At 49.2% G+C, this 19,942-nt stretch overlaps 1 protein-coding gene across 1 annotated transcript in view; it reads right to left on the bottom strand.

The window, feature by feature from the left end:
• TRAPPC10 (trafficking protein particle complex subunit 10) overlaps positions 1-19,942 on the bottom strand; it is an 87,560-nt gene that overhangs the window by 61,562 nt on the left and 6,056 nt on the right. The window contains exons 2-3 of the mRNA XM_045852456.1: positions 5,248-5,329; positions 660-795 (exon numbers count right to left, since the gene is read on the bottom strand). Coding sequence (XP_045708412.1) covers positions 660-795; positions 5,248-5,329 — 218 coding nt within the window. The remainder of the gene's footprint in view (positions 1-659; positions 796-5,247; positions 5,330-19,942) is intronic.

Here is a 19,942-nt window from a genome sequence, read left to right on the forward strand (position 1 = left end):
AAAATGACAAAAACTGCCTCTGCCTCCTCAGATTCAGGTTAAAATGCCCTGCAATGATTTATGTATTTTGCATATTGCTAAATGTTTGCTTTAGTAGAGTCAAAAAGACAGGAAGGAATGACCCACGTAAAGTTTCTTCCCGGATTCACGAACACACAACGGCCAAGTACAAGGAAAGGCCGCCAGCAGCGGCGCTCACTCCCCGGACACGCAGTCAGGGGGGCCTCCGCGACAGGCATGGGTCAGGAGGGAGGACACGGCGCCCTGGCCTCAGAAAGTCTACGAGCCGGCAAGGGCCACACGAGGACAGGGCCATGAGGGAGGACACGGCCGTGAGGGAGGACACGGGAGATTGAGGACACGAGGCCGAGAACAAACAGTAGAAACACCCAGTGGTCACTGGGTGGGGCACAGGGATGGCCCACAGGACCCGAGCACGGGAAGTAAGACTGCACTGGCCAATGACCCCGAGGGCAACGCACCGGACCAGAGTAGACAGATGCAACGAAGCCACGCTCTCGGCCGAGGACGGGACAAGAGGATACCAGGGTGAAGGGCACGCCAGCGAGAACACATGAAAGTCATGGCTGTCACAGAAACACCTAGACCCGCGAGGGCTGAACCCGACTCCCAGACAGGTCCCCGCGGCGGACACTTACGCAGCACTCCGTCCAGTAGATGTGCAGGAAGGGGAAGGTGAGCAGGGCCTTGTTCCCTTCTTTGGGCAGCAGCTCCTCCTTGAACTGCACGAAGTTGGACTCCAGGTGGATCATCTTGGGAGCCCGGCCGTAGGACCTGCAAACAATTTTTACAGCCAATGAGAAAAGCAACCGACAGACGTGTAGCAGAAAGAAAAAATGCAACAGGAATATAATCATTTCCACGAGTTCAGAAGTACATATAGACTACTAATCCTGCATGAGTCTTCCCAAAAATTCTGTAAATTATTTTAAACACGGTTCGCAACTACACATCAAGGCTGCCGATCCGTAACATGGGTCAGCTACTCAGTGACGCTCGCGTGCAGAGGAGCGTGCTGTCTAACCAGGCCGTTCGCAACAACGCAGGCTTCTGGGGAAAATGGACCTTACTTGGAGTTTAACTTCATCTTTGCGTCGCTGGAAAAGAAGAAAAGTCTCCCAGATGTCAAATGTGCACTTTGAAACTACGAAAGCTTTACACTGCACCATGAGTTCTGTCCCCTGTATCGCCCAGAAGAGAGAATCATCAGGTGAAACGAGAACAGGTTCTGTCTGCAGGACACAAGGAAAGACGTGGTGGCCGCCCTCCGCCCTTTTCCTGCTCCAAGAGGCAAGAACACAGACACCCCACCAGCTACAAACATCTAACCTGAGGCTATCAGAGGACATGGGTGCTATCTAGCTACACTTCTGAAAATAAATTATGTCACCTGTGTCTTTTTCTGAGACTTATTTCCACCTCTAGGGAGAGGCTATGTCTCCAATCTCAGGAGCGTCCACGTTTAACAAGCCGACACCAGCCATGTTGAAAGTGACCAGGCTCACGCATGAACTCGTCTATATCCTATTTGCAAGCTATTTTTTTTCTGTGCTTTGTGAGATTAATCGAATTTTCTTTTCCCCTCTTAACCATCTATTCCTATTCTGCTGTTGGTTACATTTTTATTTTACTATACATAAATGTATATTTTCTTTCAAAAATTAATGTAAACATGTAGCCCCGGCTAGTGTGGCTCAGCGGGTTGAGCACCAGCCTATGAACCAAAGGGTCATCGGTTCGATTCCCAGTCAGGTTAGGGCACATGCTTGGGTCACAGACCAGGTCCCTACTGGGGGGCACACGACAGGCAACCACACATCGATGTTTCTCTCCTTCTGTTTCTCCCTCCCTTCCTCTCTCTCTAAAAATAAAATCCTGAAGGAAAAAAATGTATCCTCCTTGAATGAGACAAGAAAGACAGTACACCTTCTCTCTGCTTTCTTCCACACGTCTGGAATTTCAGATTTTTTTCATTTTTAAAAGGGTCGATACCTTAGCTTCAGCAAAATATTTTGACTTGTTTGCTGGCAGCTGCTTCTTTCATCTTGTGAATTCTGAGTTCGTGTTTCGTCTCCCCGAGATGCCTCTCAGCGCCCCCTCCCCCGGGGCCCCCGAAGGAAGGGCCGGCGCGGCTCTCCCTCGGGCACCGGCGCTCGGCTCAGAGGTGTTCTCCCTCAGTGCTCTGGGAAGGCCGTCCTCAATGTCCTATTTTATGCTGCATTTTGCATGTCGAGAGAGATGCAAATTCGGTTTCCCTTTTCTCTGTTTTCTTGGCACGGCTTTCGTTTGCTTTCTTGCTTTTTGGCTTTCCGCGGGCTCCTGAGATCCCTGATCACTTCTGGGGAAACCCTGGAGTCAGTGCTTCAAAGACTGCCTGTCCTCCACCCTCTGTTCTCTCCCCTGAAACATCTACTGGAAGGACGCTGAAACCCCTGGACCGACCCTCCACGTCCCGGCTTTCCGTCCACACTTTCCATCTCCAGCTCCGGCAATCAGACCCAGCATTTCCAAGCTTGATCTCTCGACTCACTCACTTGCCCTTCCGCTGTGCAGCTGTGCAGTGAATCTAGCAAAGTTTGTGCTTCAAGCTTTTCTATCTCTAAGATCTACTCAGTTAGTGTTGAATTTTTATCAAAGCAATATGGGTACACTCTAACATGTCAGATATTATGAGTTAGCTTTCCTCACACACACACAAGCACAGGTGCCTACCCCGTCCTCTCTGCCTCACCCACGTATTAGTCACCTGGAGCTGCCAATAAAAACGCACTGCAAACCTGGAGGTTTAAAACAACATTGATCTTCTCATAGTCGAGGAGGCAAGGAATTCGAAATCAAGGTGCTGGTGGGAGCTGGTGCGCTCTGGGAGCTCTGAGGGAAGATCCGCTCCTTGCCTCCCTCCTGCCTTCCGTCCAGCCTTGGCGTTCTTTGGCCTGCAGATGCATCACTCCAACCTCTGCCTCCATCTCCACGTGTCTTTTCCTTTTCGGTGTCTTCTAAGGACATTTGTCATTGGCCTTAAGGCGCAACCAAGTCCAGGATGAGCTCATTGTGAGATCCTTACCTTGACTATATCTGCAAAAACTCCTGTTCCAAGTAAGGTCCGCATCCACTGGTCCCAGAGAGACTCACCTTCTGGGGGCCACAAGTCCACCCGCCGCCTCGCCCCAGGCACTTTACTTTCAGACCCGATCTGCCACCACGGGTGACGGGAGCTGCAGACCCAGCTGTCCGTCTGCCCCCCTCCCCCTCCCTCCCCATTCCCAGCAGCTCTGTCACAGTGCCGCCCACATTATTAAAAGCAGAAGCACTATTCACTAATAGGCCAAGTGACACCTGTTCTTACAGTAGCTTTAGAACCTAACTTTTCTTCTTCTTGGCACTTTCCCTTTCTTAGCTCCCAGTGTCACCATTTTGAAACCTTCCAAAGCTCTCCGACAGAAATGACAACTCTCTGAGCACGCCCATACAGTTAGACATCAGGTCACCTACCAGCTCCTTTCCCTGGTGACATCCCCCAGAGCCCACCGCCCCGCTGCCCCACTCAGGAGCACATCCAGGTCCCAGACCGGGTGCAGGGCCTCCTCCCAATGTTTTCTAAGACAGGGAGTGTGGCGGGTCCTGTCCCTGGGGTCTCAGCTGCGCCCTGCTCAGACTCAGACCTGCTGGTTCCAGACGGCCCTTCTCCCGCCTGCCGCAGTGCCTCATGCCCAAGGGTCCAGAGCTTCTCGGTCCACAGAGAGACAGCCCAGCCCCCCAGGGTCTGGCAGGGGCAGACCACTGCCACTGCTTCAGCGGACACATGACAGGGGCCCTGCATCGCCCTGCCCCCTGCCCACACCCTCTGCCACCTCCCTTTCCAGCCTGGTCTTGCCCTCGCCTTCCAAGGTCCTGGGTGGGCCCTGTCACCTGTCGGGGACATCCTGCTCTTCAGGGAGCCACCGCAGCAGACACATGGGGCTCAGCTGTCTCTCCCAACTCCTCCATCTCTCTTCCTTCCACCAAAGAGGTGTCCAGACCCCTCTGCTGCCATCATCTCCACCCCCTTCTCTGTCCTTGTGCACTTACGCTTCTCCAGTCCTTTGGCTCCGTTAGTGAAGTTTCAGGGAGGTGAAGGCGAGTACATATATTAAATCTATGTGGTCCCTCTGCTTCATTTTTCCCCCCTTAACTCCCTTTATTGCTTCTTGGATACACTTTTTTCTTTTATCTTTCTATTATAAATGTTTACACAGTATATTCTTATTTGAAATCCTTTTCCGATTACTCTGTTTCTTCAGACAGTAAATTCCTCCATTTGCTGAATGAGCTGTTTTCTCTCATTCACAGCACTGGGCCTCCTCAGAGGTTGAGCCGTTTTTTTTGGTTTTTTTTGTTTTTTTTTTCCGAAATTCTCCCACCTTCCGCACTCTATTTATACTGAATGCTAGTCATTAAACACATTCCTGCAGCACAACAATCAGGCACAGAAATCAGACGAGACTCAGTGGAGGCCCTGGGTGAGTCATCCCCAGAAGCCTCCCCCATTCCTCTGGGCGCTGGGTACAAACCGGTAGTCGGAAAGGGACAATGTAGCAAGAATGAGAACAGTGTGAACACGAACAACAACAGAAAATTATGTATCCACCCTGTTAAAATCAGATTACTCCTATTAACAAATAAACAGCCAAACACTTTCTAAAAATAATACCTTACCAGAAATCAGTTTTCCAACAAGATAATTCAGAGTCAACCATCCCCTTTGAACTCGTCACTCATGAACAACCACACAGAGCGGGGCGGGGGCGGGGGGGGGGGCGGGCGGTCCCTCCGCACACTTTCTCCCCGTAAGGAAGAGCCTGGGGAGGGGCTCGGGGGGACAGGGCTGCTCAGGAGAGCGCAGATAAAGGCCCATCTTCTGCTTGATGTGCAGCCTGAGTGAGTGCGTGCCTCCTTTCCCAAAGGCCTGTGGCTCTGAGACATTCTGACGACCCTTAAAGGGTTGACAGAAATCGTTCCTATAAGGGTGGGCCTGTAACTCAGAAGAATCGTCTTCTTCCTGCTACCCGATGTCTCGTCAGGAAAACCAACACACTCCTCGAGGAAGAAGGCCCACGGCTGTGATGCCGCCCAGTTCCTCCACGGCTCACTTCAGGACTCAGGCCTTAAGTCTGCCCGCCCCCCGTGCTCACAGGGATGTCTGGAAAGTGAGGAGAGCGACGCGGCCAGAAAACACACACGCCGTACCTTCTCCATTCCATCGGTTCTCTCGGCAGCTGCTGGGAAAGCGTTGGGTAAATGGAGGTGAATAAATTCTGGTCTCCAGCACCTACAACAGGAATAAAGAGAAATCCAGTCAGGACATTTTTAGGTAAATGTAGGCAGAATGGGATCTAAAATTTATTAAACTGACAATTTTAGACTATTTCATATTTAGTAAAATGACATCAAAAAACGACACTGTCTCATATCTTTAAATAATCAATCTCTAGAAAACCCAGCACCTGACATTAATGGTCTGACTTAGCCCTCACGACACCTCCATGAGGTGGGTCTGATTTCCCCCCGAGAGGGAGGAGGGTCAGAAAAGCTGAGTAACTGGCCCAAAGCCACCGACCTCGGGAGAGGGGAGCCCCGCCACTCCCACCCAGTTTCACTCCTGAGCCTGCTCTGCAGCCACCGCCTTCTTCGGCTTCAAGACAACAGCCAGAACATTCCAGGCAGAGAAGGAGACCCGGAGAGGTGCATATGAACTTCTTCATCAAAATAACCCCCACAGGCATCAGAATGACACCAGGAGCGAAAACGTCTGGGACACGTTCCCCGCACACACACCATGCGAAACTCGGGCGCTCAGTCTCTCTCTCTCGGTCCCCGCCCGTCCCCAGCAGGCACACTGCAGCTGGCCTCACAGGGAGGGGGCCTCACAGGGAGGTCTGCGAGCCGAGGCGTTCAGAGCACCCGGCCACGCTGGCAGCCACCGGTCAGCGCCCCCCACATACCCCCCGTGTCTGACTTCATGCCCCACACACACTCGGCTGTTCACTCAGCCCCTCCACAGCAGCCACACCGAACGGAGAAGCCCACCGAGCGCTCGTAAAATACAGTGAGTGTGACACACTGTTACGGTTGAGCCAGAAGAGGACCTTTTTACTGTAGGTTACTCAAATTCTTGTACTCAGAGGATCCTCCGACATTGAGCAAAACCATTTTCCAAACTGCTTTTGTGTTGGTCTTACAGAAATCATGGGGAATTGATGGGGGCCATTAATACATTTGCTTGTTTTGCTGTCATGAGCCTCCAAAACAAAAACAAAAACAACCCTTCCTAAACCACCGAACAACGCCAAGTCACTGCCGAGAGGGAAGAATGACGCTCTGGGCAGCTGCGCCGCCAGCACCCGAGGACGAGGGCGGGGGTGGGGGGGCGGCACAGTGACCACAGCAGCCTGACCCCCCGGATCCCGTCTCAGCTTCACCCCCACCAGCTGAACAGCCTACGGAGACCATTCACCCAGCCCCCCACCCCCCACCCCCGCACCCCCAGCCCTCAAGCGACCCTCTGTGAAATGCAGGAGGAAGACACCACCCCCCAGGGCTGAGGTGGGACTGCATGAGTCAACCCCAATAAATGACCTCGAACAAGGCCTGATACCCAGTAAATCCTCGTAAGGGTTACTATTACTCCAGTTTTTGTAAAAATAAAAACAACTTCTGTTTTAATCATGTTCCTTTATTTGGTGGTCATCCTAGAAATCATTCAAGTAAGAAAATCTTCAGTTAGATCTCTTGTCTTTGCCAACTTCTGTTGCTTCTTTTAAAGGTTCCAAGATTAATGTACAAAAATCACTATTCTTTCTTATGCAGAAGTTAGGGCAACTGCATGGAAGCTTTCTCCTCTCTCCCTCGGTTTGCTGAGAAGTCTCGCTGTGAAGTCTCACGGGAACGCCTAGTTAATGTAAGGGCACAGAGTAAACAAATGAAGTGCCTCCTGGTCCCACCCCACCCCCCAAAGCTTTCCCACACAGGAAATTCTACTATACAATAAAACTTGTATAAATGGACACAATACAGTAACAACTTTTCTTACATTCTGTTGTGGAATAAAAATGTAATTTGTGTCCAAATTTTTATTTTTTAATATTACAGGTTAATGAGCACATCTGTCAAGGACAAGGATGTCCTCTGACAGTAACTGGGGACTTAACGTGTGACCATTTGATCCCCGTGACTGTTATGAACTGTGTCCGCCCACCGCCAAACTCATACATTGAAACTATCTGAGATGAGGAAGGTCTTGAAAGAGGAGATTAAGTTAAAATGAGACCCACGGGGGACCTGACCCCATCTGACTGGGTCTTCACAAGAAGAGCACAGAGACGCAGGGGTGCGAAACGGCCACGTGAGGACGCAGCCAGTGAGCAGCCACCTACAAGCCACGGAGAGAGGCTGCAGACACCTACCCTGCTGACACCCTGGGCGTGGACTTCCAGCCACCAGAACTGGGAGAAAATGAGTTTCTGTTGTTCAAGCCACCCCGTGGGTAGCGTTTTGTTATGACAGCCCTGGCGAACTGACACAGTGCCCTATTTAAATGTGAAGGCCAAATCCTTCTAGCCCATCAGAGTCCTACATTGAACAAAAATGAAGAAAAGCCACCATGATTTCCTCTGAATATGCAGCTACTATTAGTTACAATGCTCTTAACTCTATATTATCATGAAAATTAGAGAGGCCTTGGAAGACGAGCTACAGAGAACCAGAGCTTGAAACAGCAAGACAGGAACGGGCTTAGGCAGAAAACCCCAAAAGAATGAGATCTCGGCTTGTGTGACCGGTAGTTAAAGTAACAGTGGGTACGCTGTAGCATTCCGAAACAGCCCGACCACTGAGTAGAAAGAAGGTCATGAGCTGTACGTGCAACAACTTCCAGGCTGAGTTTTTGTTTTAATCCCATGGGCGAGAGAGAAAAACCAAGGATTCGGTTATTAGAAAACAGCTACTAAGAGCAAATATGAGGCTTAAGATTGATGTGCCCATGTTCGGAGAACGCTGTTCAGAAACTTGCTGTGTTCACTCTTCTGACCCCAGAGGCCTGTTAAAAGAGTCAATTCAAAGTACTTAACAACTAAGCTTCTTTTTTTTTTTTTGGTGAGGGGGGAGACATCAAAATAATTAACAAGTAATTCAAAGCCCAGTCCCATGAACACAAATCTGTGTGTGTGTGTGTGTGTGTGTATGTGTGTCTACACACACGCTGCCGGTCCTCCCCACTCACCAGGGGACAGACACGTGGAGAGCTGGGCACTCAGTGACCCCTGCACCGCGGGCGGTTCCGGGGCAGGCACACACCAACACGGCTCTGCCCCTTGTCGCATCAGTGCCGGGTGGCACCCTGGCAGGGAGGTGACGGAGGAGCGGGCGCAGGAGACACTCCACTGTGAAGGGAAATGCCAGGGACAGTCACCTTGCTCTGAAGCGATCAACGTAAGCTCTCGGTCTCCGTGCTGCCCCGACCAGCCAGGCACTGTCCCCGGCTGAGGGAGAGCCCGCAAGCTGGGGAAGCCCCGTTCAGACACTCCCCAAGAAACACAGGCACGGCCCTGGGTCTCTGACTATATGGGCTGTTTTCTTATCATTTCTGCCAGTTGTAACTGGATTTTCTGTTACGTTTAGTCAGATGGCTGATACGGACCTGCACTATTTCCTGAACTATTTCTGCATATGCTGAGATTTTTACCAGCAAATATTCCTGTATCTATCATGTAATTAAAATTTTTTCATGTCACGAGCAGATAAGAATTAATCAAACATGGGGAAAAGAATTCAAAAAGATTATTTCAGTGACTTAAGCATAAATGTATTTCAACAAACTCTATTTAATATTTTCTTAAAATCTTTAAAACAGAAGCACGTGGGGTCTAAATTACAGAGTAAATAATTAGTATCTTAGATCAGCATTAAAAAGACACTAACTAACACGAGTCCAATTTACACAACGTAAATCACTACAGATACAGATGCAGCATTTAGATATTAGATCACCAACAATGAAACAATGAGAAAAACAGCCATTTTTAAAGCAACTCTCCTCTTCAAAGAAGTCCATTATAACTAAAAATAGAACCCTGTAGGCCAGTCTTTTTAGACCCAAGACGCTACCCCTAAAATGAGAGTCTCACCCAAGCCTAGGAACAGGCCCAGACAGACCATACAGTGACGCTGCTGCGAACCGGCCACGTGGTCGGCCCAGGCACAAGCTGCCGTCACGGCCGCGGGTCATCTGTTTTACCTTCAGTCAGTGTCAAGGGCAATGGAACTGCTCACTGACAATCATTTTATGCAACAGAACCTTGACTTTGGGTCCGCTAGAACTGTGAGGCCACAAAGCATTGCACATTAAAGCGTTTTAAAATCCGAATCTGGAATTCCTACCAGCCCGCTGCCACCAGAACAGAATCAGTACTAAGTGCACGCGGAATGAGCGAGGACTCTAGGGCGCCCTGCTTTGGTGACAAGACACACAGCCAGCGCTTCACCCTGGATCCACGTCCAAACCGAGCCGCCCCGAGCGGCGCCCTTTGGGGGTGAGATTACGCTGTTCGCACTCCGCTTTCCAGGAACACAGGCTGTCTACAATAAAGGCACACTTTCTCTCTAACCTAAGAGACAATGCTTGCATCTATGATCAAAAGCTACAGATTTATTTTGTTAATATTCCTATGCTTATGCGATAATTCAAAAATATTCTAGGACTCAATTATGACATAAGGTTGAATTTGGCACTAAACCATCTATATGGAAAAGTAGCATAAATTACCAAATGTGGTTTGAATGCTCGAGAGAGAGCTACAAGTTATACCTCAGAGGATCACAAGGTTAAACTGAAAAGGCACCTCTCGGTCGGGAAGGACACAGGGTTTTCAGGCTTGTAAAATCACTACTTCCTATAGTTTCTCCTTCAGGCATGCTAAGGGCATTCACAACTCTGCTCCGGTGCCCGGAACCTGTAAGTAGGTTACATTACTGACAAGGAAACAATAAAGGTGCAGGTGGGTGACGGTTGCTGCTAACCAGCAGGCCTTAAATAAACAGATTACTCTGGATTATCCAGATCGCCCCCGGTCCTCACAAGGGTCCCAGAAAGGGCAAGAGGGAGGCAGAAAAACCAGACCCAAGACTGAACCGGTCACTGCCCGCTGTGAACACGGGGGAGGGAGCGAGCACCGAGGAAAGTGGGGGCCACTAAAGGCTGGGAAAGGCCAGGAAACAGATTCTTTCCTCCAGAACCTCCATGGAAAACCAGCCCAGCCAACACCTAGATCTCAGCCCAAGAAGACGACTTTTCTTAGAGGTACTAAATCTATGTAATTTGTTCCAGCAGCCACAGGAAACTAATACAACTGTAAAAAGTATGTGAAAGACTTAAAGGGGAAAAAAAAACAAAAGCATTTAATTGACAAAAAAAAAAAATCCCATGGGGAAACTCGGTTTGAAGGACTGGCTCCTGCCCACCACTGCGCTTCTGCAGGTTTCCCATACACACAGAGCGGAGTCACAGTTGCCAGACTGAAACAAACCGGCCCCTACACTGTGTAATACTTTTGCCCTGGTGACAGAGGAGGGCTGACTAATAAGCTACAGGGGGTCTGGCACCAGGAGAGACCCAGCGAACAGAAGTCAGGAGGGGCCATCTGTTTCCGGCCCACACACACAGCATGGCGGCCGGCACACCCTCAGCACCTTGCACTCGGCCACCCTGCACCCTGACCCCAGCCCGAGCAGACAGTGCCACTCCAGAGAAGGCAACCGAGGCCCCGAGAACTTCCCCATCTGGCCCGAGCTCAAGCCGCCAGGAGCATCAAGGCTGGGACTCACTCAGCCAGGCGGCCTGGCCCTTGACCCAATGTTCTCTACGGCTCTGTGTGCTGCTCTCTGTTTCTTCATTTTCTTGTAGCTCCACACAACAGGCCTGGCGTGAGCTGAAGGAGTAGCCTGTGGAGGAGTAGGCGCCCCACATCCGAGCACTCCCCACGGGGACTCCGGAGACCACACAGCAGCGCAGTGGCTGCGTGGGGCCGAGATGACCCACTTCACGGCCCTCGCAGGGAAGAGATTCTATAACTCGACTTCTGAACAAAAGAGTCGAAGAAGATATATATCTTTCCAATATTTGCTTTATGGAAAATTTTACAGAAACAGCCATTCCTTCAGCTAACATGCTGCTAACAAAGGAAGGCAAGGATTCATGATTCAGCGGTTCACTCCCACTTGAAAACGTGTTGGGAGACCACTGCCTTTAACCCTAAGAACGCACGTGCCTGCCCACGGACCAAACGTGAATTTCTCAACAGCTTTCGGCAGAAGAGACTTTCAAACGGACGATAAAAATGTCCAAGGTCACAAACTGGGAAGTCATTTTTAGCCTGTTCAATAATGTGTAAAGCCAATTTGCTAAAATTTATGTATAATATAAATGCAGTAATAAAAATTAATTAATGCTTCCCATCGGCAGCTCTCTCCTGGGGAAAGCCATTACCCACTGCACACTCCCGGACTCCAGGGAGCCCTCCCCAGCCCCCTCCGCGAGTGCCTGCGCACAAAAGGCTCGTGCGCTGGGTTTCCACGCACCGGGAACTGCACAAAAGGCTCGCGCGCTGAGTGGGAACCGGGCATGAAGCTTCATGAGCAAAAAACGAGATCCAGGTGTCAACCAGATTCTACAGGTAGAAAGCCAGGCCGGTCTGTCCCGTAAAGTGACTAGGCAACTGACCCCCATTCTACACGTAAACGTTGCCCTTCTGGCCCTGGCTGGGTAGCTCCGTTAGCTAGAGTATCATCCCGATAGGCCAAGGTCACAGGTTCGATCCCTGGCCAGGGCGCATACAAGAATGACCAATGAATGCACAAATAAGTGGAACACAAATCAATATCCATCTCTCTCTCCCCCCCTCAAATCAATAAATAAAATTAAAATAATATCTTTCTTGTTTTATTTTTCTTTCACCCTCACCTGAGGAGAAGAGCATCGATGTGAGAGAAACACCAATCGGTTGCTTCCCGTACGCACCCGGCCCAGGGGTCATACCCACCCAGACAGGGGAATCAAGCCTGCAGCCCGGTACGTGCCCTGACCAGGAATCAAACCAGCCACCTTTTAGTCACAGGGTGACACTCCAACCAATCAGCCACACCAGCCAGGGCTAAAATAATACCTTAAAAAAAACTGCCCTCCCTATATCGGAAGGCACATATTCGAGAAGAACGCCATGAGCCCTCCCGCAGGCCTGCACCAGAGGCCAGCCGAGTTTAAAGAAACGCAGTCCCTACTGTGGCATGATGGGGGTCGCCTTCCCTTGTTGTCACTTGCTACATGGTGGCTTGCCAAAACGAGGGTGATTCTAAATCACGGCTCAGTATAGGCTGCCATTTCATCACTGGCTTTCACGGTGTGTCCACTCCATCTAGCCCTCCCCCAACCCTCCCTGTGACACACACACACACACACAGGGGCACACATGCACACTCTTCCACTCTGCTCAGCCCACTTCCCCAGTGCTAAGTGCCCCCCTGAGAGGTGCAGTCAGAGGGAAAAAGCACAAAGTATGCTAGTGTCCATCAAGGTTTATGCTGCGGAAATCTGCAGAAAAGGGACTACAACCGATACCAAACAAAGTCCCAAAGTCCTTTTCTTTTTCTACAGGATAATTAGCACACTTGCCAAGTGCTGATGAGGTCTGGGTGACACCTGTGACCAGCGGGGGGTGGGGGCCAACAGCCACCTCTAGCACTCAGACCCTGGGCTGGCCTTAACACCGGAGAGTAGAAACAGGGACGGAAAGATTGGACACATGCATGCAAACATAAGAATACAGAAGAGTCCGTCTTCAACAGTTCGTGTATTTTAAAATTTTTAAAGATGACTGTAGCAGTGTGAATCACAGCACTTGCAAATTCAAGAAGAGATCATGTGGCTCCAGACGGCCTCCGCCCTGGGGACTTGGATAAAAGGGACTTTCTCCAGCTTCCCTAACACTTCCCTAAAGACTTAGTTCAAAATCACTTTCTCAATGGAGCCCACTGCAGCTTTCAGAAGGTACACCATTATGTAGGGTAATTTGGCAACATGTAGCAAAATTACACTGAATTTCCCACAGCCCTGGCAATCCCCTACAGATACAACAAGCAAAACTGGAAGACGGACACAATAAGCCTATTATTCCAGGCAGGACTATCTGAAACAGGGAAAGAGGAAACCGTTCAAATTCTACTGTGGGGGCTCGTAGAATGAACCAGGGAACCGCTCCTGAACTGACCAAGTCCCACAGGCCGGAGGCAGGCCTGGGAAGGGTCTCCAGATGCTGGGGTGCGGTGTGCTCCAGGTGATGCTGCGGAGAAGAGCAAGATGGGAGAAGCGTGCCCAGCCTGCGATCTCTAATCTAAGAGAAACACAAGCACGTGTGAGCTTGTTTATGAAAGGAGGCCACTCAGGTAAGGAATGGGACGGGTAGAAAGGACAGGGGTATGTGCCGGAGACCCTTTACATACACCTTGTTTGACAGACTTGATTTTGAAAGACTGTAAATATTTTACATCGTTATCAAACAAAACAACATTTTGAAAACCCTTTCCCTAAAAATACCAGGGAAAAACAAAACAAAGGAAGTTAATGCACACACGGCTGGTAGTATGACCGCGGGGAGAGGAGCCATGACAGGGACCTCACACCCTTAAACCTACCATCACCCGTTTGTTCCCGGCAGCACGCACCCGAAGGCCACAAAGAACCACTGAAAAGGCCTGAAATCTGTGCTCACAGGCCCTTTCGCTGAGGCCGAGGGAAAGCTGCTACGCAGAGATCGAGGCGGACCTGCAGCAGGCATTACGTGGGGATTTCCTAGAATGGCGGGCGCCAGGCCCACCCAGGCCAGGCCCACCCAGACCCGCTGAATCCGAAGCTCGGGCACAGCCTGGGGTTCCCGCACGGCCTCAGAGGACCGGGATGCAGCTCCTCCGAAAACCTCACCCAACTCCGCCAACCCCCGTGTCCATGAAAACAGGAAGAAAACACGGAAGACAGAGCACTTCATCACGACTCTGGAGTCCTGACTTTGACCCGTGCGAGCTGAGGCTGTGCTGTCACGCTGAGTTTCTAGCTCCGTCCCCTGAAATGGCCCAGCGGCAGCCAGTCCCCACCGCAGGGAATCAGGGCCCCCTGGAGAAACGGCCGACCCCACACCCAGGGCAGGAGCTGTCCAGAATGAGTCTGGGCCACCGTGTCATCCCGGACAGCGGAGGGCAGGAGCTGTCCAGAATGAGTCTGGGCCACCGTGTCATCCCGGACAGCGGAGAAACGGACAGAGATTCCTACATCTCAGAAGCCAGTGGTTAAAGACGGAACAACCCCGCTCATCAAAAAGGTTGACAACTGAAATGGGCAGAAACAAATCAAGGGTATTTAAATCCTTAAGTTCTTAATAATACTTTTAAAAAATGTAAATTGATCATCACTGAAGGAAGTAATGAACCAGCCTATTTTGAAAACAGTTACGTGAAGGAAATGAATCAAGTACCTAGTCTGACTTTCCTTCCACAGTCTACCACTGGGAAACCAATAATATAAACATATGTATGTATGTGTGTATATATAGGGGTATGTGTGTGTAGGGGTATGTGTAGGGGTATGTGTAGGGGTGTGTGTGTGTATAGGGGTGTACATGTGTATGGGGTGTATATGTGGGTGTGTAGGGGTGTGTGGGTGTGTAGGGGTGTGTGGGTGTGTAGGGGTGTATGTGTAGGGGTATGTGTAGGGGTGTGTGTGTGTATAAGGGTGTACATGTGTATGGGGGTATGTGTGGGTGTGTGTAGGGGTATGTGTGTAGGGGTGTATGTGTAGGGGTGTGTACAGGGGTGTGTGTAGGGGTGTGTACAGGGGTGTGTGTATAGGGGTGTGTGTGTAGGGGTGTGTACAGGGGTGTGTGTAGGGGTGTGTACAGCGGTGTGTGTAGGGGTGTGTGTGTATAGGGGTGGGGTGTGTGTGTGTGTATGTGTGTGTAGGCATGTATATGTACACATACATACACCCCTGTACAGAAACGTTTCAGCTAATGAAAAGGAAGTGGTGAAATGAGACCATCACCGTTCTGCAACCCCTCAGGGATGAATGACACGGGCGGAAACGGCTGCCACATCACGAAAGAGAGGCCGACAGACACTACACGCCAGCTGATGGAAGAACACACCACCACCCATAAAGGGGCCTCACCAAAAATGGTCCAGCCCGAATCTGACCCTGCCTCGCACTCCAAACACCACTTCACAGGAAACACAGAGGGCAGAGGGTGGGATTCAAGGACAGACACGGGTGGCAAAGTCCAGGAGCGCGGCAGACACCGCCACGGAACTAACAGCCTGGGCTCTCCAACAACCTGCGAGGAACCAAAGGGAAATGGAGGGGAAACCGAGAGTTGAAGAGAAACTGAAAATGCTTATCTAAAACTTTACTTGGATACTAATTCATTGAAAGAGTTAAAAAAATATTCAAGACACACTGTAAATGTAAACACTGAAATAGTCGAAATTAGGACATGTTTTACGTGTTACAAAGGTTTTGTAGTTACCTTTTCTTAAGTTCCCATCTTTTGGAGACACACACTGTCTTAGCTCGGCTGCCATGACAGAGGGAGCAGCTTCGGCAGCACGTACTCACCTTCTCTCCCAGCCACTGGGCTGCTGGTGAGGTCTTCGTTCCCGGCTCAGGACAGCCCCGCCTCTCTCTAGGTACTCATCCCCCTCCCCTGGGTGCACGGGAGGTGCTTCAGGCCACTGACTCTGTCGCGAGGGCCCCGCCCTCTGGACCTACTCTGATTCCGATCACCTGCAAACGGCTCCACCTCAACCGTCGTCACACTTGGGGGCGTTAGGGCTTTGCCATGCAAGTGGGGGGTGGGGACATTCAGCCCATCACCCACACAGTTACAGATAAGTTACACGATGCCTGATATTTTCTTCAAAATAACAAAGGATTGGAGGGAACCGGGAATACAGAAAAGCAAGGCTGCCAAACTCACCCCATTGCTGAAGTGGGTGATAGGTTTGTAAGGTTTCTTCATACTATTGTCTATTTTTATACACAGTTGCACGTTTCCATATTAAAAAGTTTAAAATGATACAACTCTCCCATTTCTCTAGCCCTTCTCCTTCCTTGTTCCATGGCACTTACCACGTATTATATAATTTACCGTTTATGTATACTGTGTATTTCCTCTTGCTGGAATAGAATGTAAGCTCTAAGAGGGCTGGGGTCTTTGTTCTCAATGTAACCCAAGCCACTCCAACAGTGCCCGCAGGTACCGGACGCTGCGTACACGTTCTGCGGACTGGCGAACCTAGCCCGACTCCCTCATACTCTACGTCAGACAACCCAGGGCCCCCAAAGGGCGGGATACCCTGCCGCAGAAGTGACGATGGCACTGGGTGTCAGAATACAAACTTCGCTTTAGATCACACTGAACATTTCTAGTGTGGCTACTTAGTGCTTAGGCTGCTAAACTAAAGGAAGTGATACTTTTATTTTCCTTCACTCCGTAGGAAATGCTGTCTCTGAGGGCTAATTTTAGGGGAAACGCCCTTTCCACGTGAGCGAGGGTGTCTGACACGCCAAGCACTCGGTGGAGCTGTGGATGAGGAGGACCAGCCGCCTTGACGCGGCAGCTCACCGAGCTGCCCGGCACTGAGGGCCCTGGTCCGCACGGTCTTCACCTTCAAGATGACCTCTGAGAGCCCTTCCTGTTGTTCGGCTGGGTGCTCAGAAACTTTCTAATGCCTCGGGCCAAAATAAAAGTGCCATAGGTGGTGAGCTACAGATTTAGTAAAAATTACTACCCAAAGGGGTAACTGTCAGTTAATTCCAAGGTTCCACCTAAAATTTTAGCTCTGGGATTGATGGCATGACTTCCAAATACTAAACAGATCTGCCAGAAATAAGAAAAACGTCCACATATGTATAGCTGGTGAAGCCAAGGTCTAATCCTGCTGTCAGTTTCTCTGCAGCTTCTCTCCCCTCACTTTTCTAAAAATGTAATAAACAAGGGCCTAAAACAATATTGAGAAAGGAATCACCACGTAACAATGTGCAGGAAGCCGAAGGAAGACATTTATTTCCGTGGGGAGAAAACAGGGAGGTTGCAGAAAAGGCTCGTCTCTTTCTAAGGGATCATCCCACCTTGCGTCAACTTCTGCAGCCCAACTTCCGGATGCCAAGGGAGAATTCCCTTGGTCAGGAGGAGAGGGAAGGCAAGCCTCCAGAGACAGAAGAAGTGAGAGGAAAGACCCAAGATGCTCACTGGGTGCTGGCTGATATGCACCTGGCTGCCAGTGCAGACACTGTGCTTTGGGGAGAAAGGGGCCCCAAATCACCATGGGTGCGCTTCCTGACACCCAGAACCTGTGAACGGGACTTGGGAAAAGAGCCTTGGTAGGTGTAATTAAGTTCAGGATCTCAAATGAGATCATTGCAGATCATCTGGATGGGCTCTGAATGTCTAATAAAAGACAGAAGAGAAAACACAGGGAAAGGGAAGGCCTCGAGAAGACGCGGCAGAAGTCAGAGTGGCGGGGCTGAGGGCCCAGGAGTGCCAAGGATTTCTGGGCGCCGGAAGAGCCAGGAAGGATTCCCCCTAGGGTCCTGGGAGAGAGCACAGCCCTGGTGACACCTTGGTTTTCAGCTTCTGGTCTCCAGAACTAAGAAAATATATTTCTGTTGCTTTAAGCCATCCAGTTTCTGGTCATTTGTTACAGCAGCCCTCAAAAACAAACAAACAAACTAATACATTTGGTATAAAACAGGAAAATGGAATGCACATTTTTTTCCTAAATGTGCTATTCCAATTCATCTTCTAGACATGTGTTTTGGCTCTCTCTCTTAAGTGTCAAAGTAAACACAGATGGACAGGTAACTATGAAGAGGCCTGCCACCAGCAAACACAAAAAGAATCTCACTAATCATCAGTGTGTGCATGCTGAAACAATTACGGTGGCCTTCAGCTAGGAAAAGAGTTCTAAGATATGATATCAAAAGCACAATCCATAAGAGAAAACATTTATAATTAGACTTCATCAAAATTAAAAATGTTTTAAAGATACCATTAAGGAAATTTTAAAACCAAAGATTAAGAGAAAATATTTGCAAGTCATCTATCTGGATAAAGGAACCATACCCAGAAAATATGATGAACTCTTTACAACTCAATGATAATCTAATTTAAAAACAGGCAAAAAAAATGAATAATCATTTCACTAAAGAAGATACACAATGGCTAATAAGAACACGCAAAGATGTTCAACATCACTAATCATTAGGGAAATGCAGATTAAAACCGAAATCAGACACCTCTTCATGCCCACCAGGATGACCACAATAAAAAAGACAGACAAATTCAGCAAGGATCTGGATAAATCAGAACCCTCACACACTGCTGATGGAAGTGTTACGCAGTACGCCCACTTTGGAAAACAATTTGACGGTTTCTTAAGAAGTTAGCTAATCACAGAACATAGCGATTCTGCTCCAAAGAATCTTTCCATGAAAACTGAAAACACAAGTCCACAGAAAGACATACATGCAAATATTCATTAACCAAACACTGGAAACAATTAAAATGTCCATCAACTGGTGAATGGATAAACAAGATTTGGTTCATCCATGCAATGAAATATTATTCAGCAATAAAAAAGGAACAAATAACATTAAATGCTGCAACATGGATAAACCTCACAAACAGTGCTGTGTAAAAGCAGCCAGTGGACACCACAAGTGCGTATTACGTGATTTTATTTCTGCGAAATGTCTAGGAAACACAAGTGTATGGAGGCAGAAAGCCGACTGGTGGCTGCCGGTGCCTAGAGGTGGGAGCAGGGATTAACCGCTCGGAAGTGCAAGGGAACTTCTCGGGGTGACGCAAGTGTTCTAAAGCTGACTTACGGGGAGGGCTGTTCAACTCTAAAACTAAACTGATAGTCAAAGGGCTGTGCATTTAGAATGGATACATTTTACAGTATAAAGATGAAAGCTTGATAAACCTGTTTTTAAAAACTGATAGTTTTTTTCCCCATCCATCAGACTGGAAAAAAACTTTTCCACGACTCCGACCCAGTGCAGTAAACGTAACTTGGCGTACTATTTCTCCAGGGGTGATTTGGAAGCGGTTTTCAACAGTTAAACTGCTCTCACTTTCTGACCCAGCAATTGCATTCCTAGATCCCATTCTTTGTCACAAAAAAAACGTGTTCCTGTTTTACTGATGCATGTGTTAAGGTTTAGAGTTGAGTTCGGAAAAGTTACAGATATATTTTCATCAAGGCTTCATCCCTATGCCAGGGTTGACGGCGCCCCAACCTCGGGGGCTGAATCAGTGACCTGAGAACGTTCTGGTTTGGTCACAGTTAAGTTTCTACTGACCTGCAGTAAAGAAAGTGCACCTGAACACAACTCAGAGGTCCATTTCAAAGAACAGAGTCACTAGTACACTAGTTAACTTTATTTCTTTTACTGCATTCACATATATTTCTTCGGTCAAAAACTCTAATCAGAAAATGCTCCAGTATCAAAAACAGAACTAAGCATATAGCAGTTTGCCTAAAAGCAGGTCCAAGCCATAAGAATTCACACTCTCCAAGCATTTTCCACAAAGCTGTCTTATCTTGAATAAAAGCGTGTATTTAAATAACTGTGTGCCATCCAAAGCTTCGAACCCACAGAAGCATCAGACGACACACAGCACTGCTGACCACGGAGCAGCCCCCTGTGCAGGCGCGGCTCCCGTGCCGGAGACACCGCAGCGAGCAGAACAGACAAAGTTCCTGAGGTTCTGAACCCCACACTCCACTTTGCAGGCCTCCTAGGGGTAGAAAAACAATACACCAAGAAAAAACAAGTATTTAT

This window comes from Phyllostomus hastatus, unplaced genomic scaffold (assembly GCF_019186645.2).
Source record: "Phyllostomus hastatus isolate PE091 unplaced genomic scaffold, TTU_PhHast_1.1 phas_contig_948, whole genome shotgun sequence".
NCBI classification, from domain to species: domain Eukaryota; kingdom Metazoa; phylum Chordata; class Mammalia; order Chiroptera; family Phyllostomidae; genus Phyllostomus; species Phyllostomus hastatus.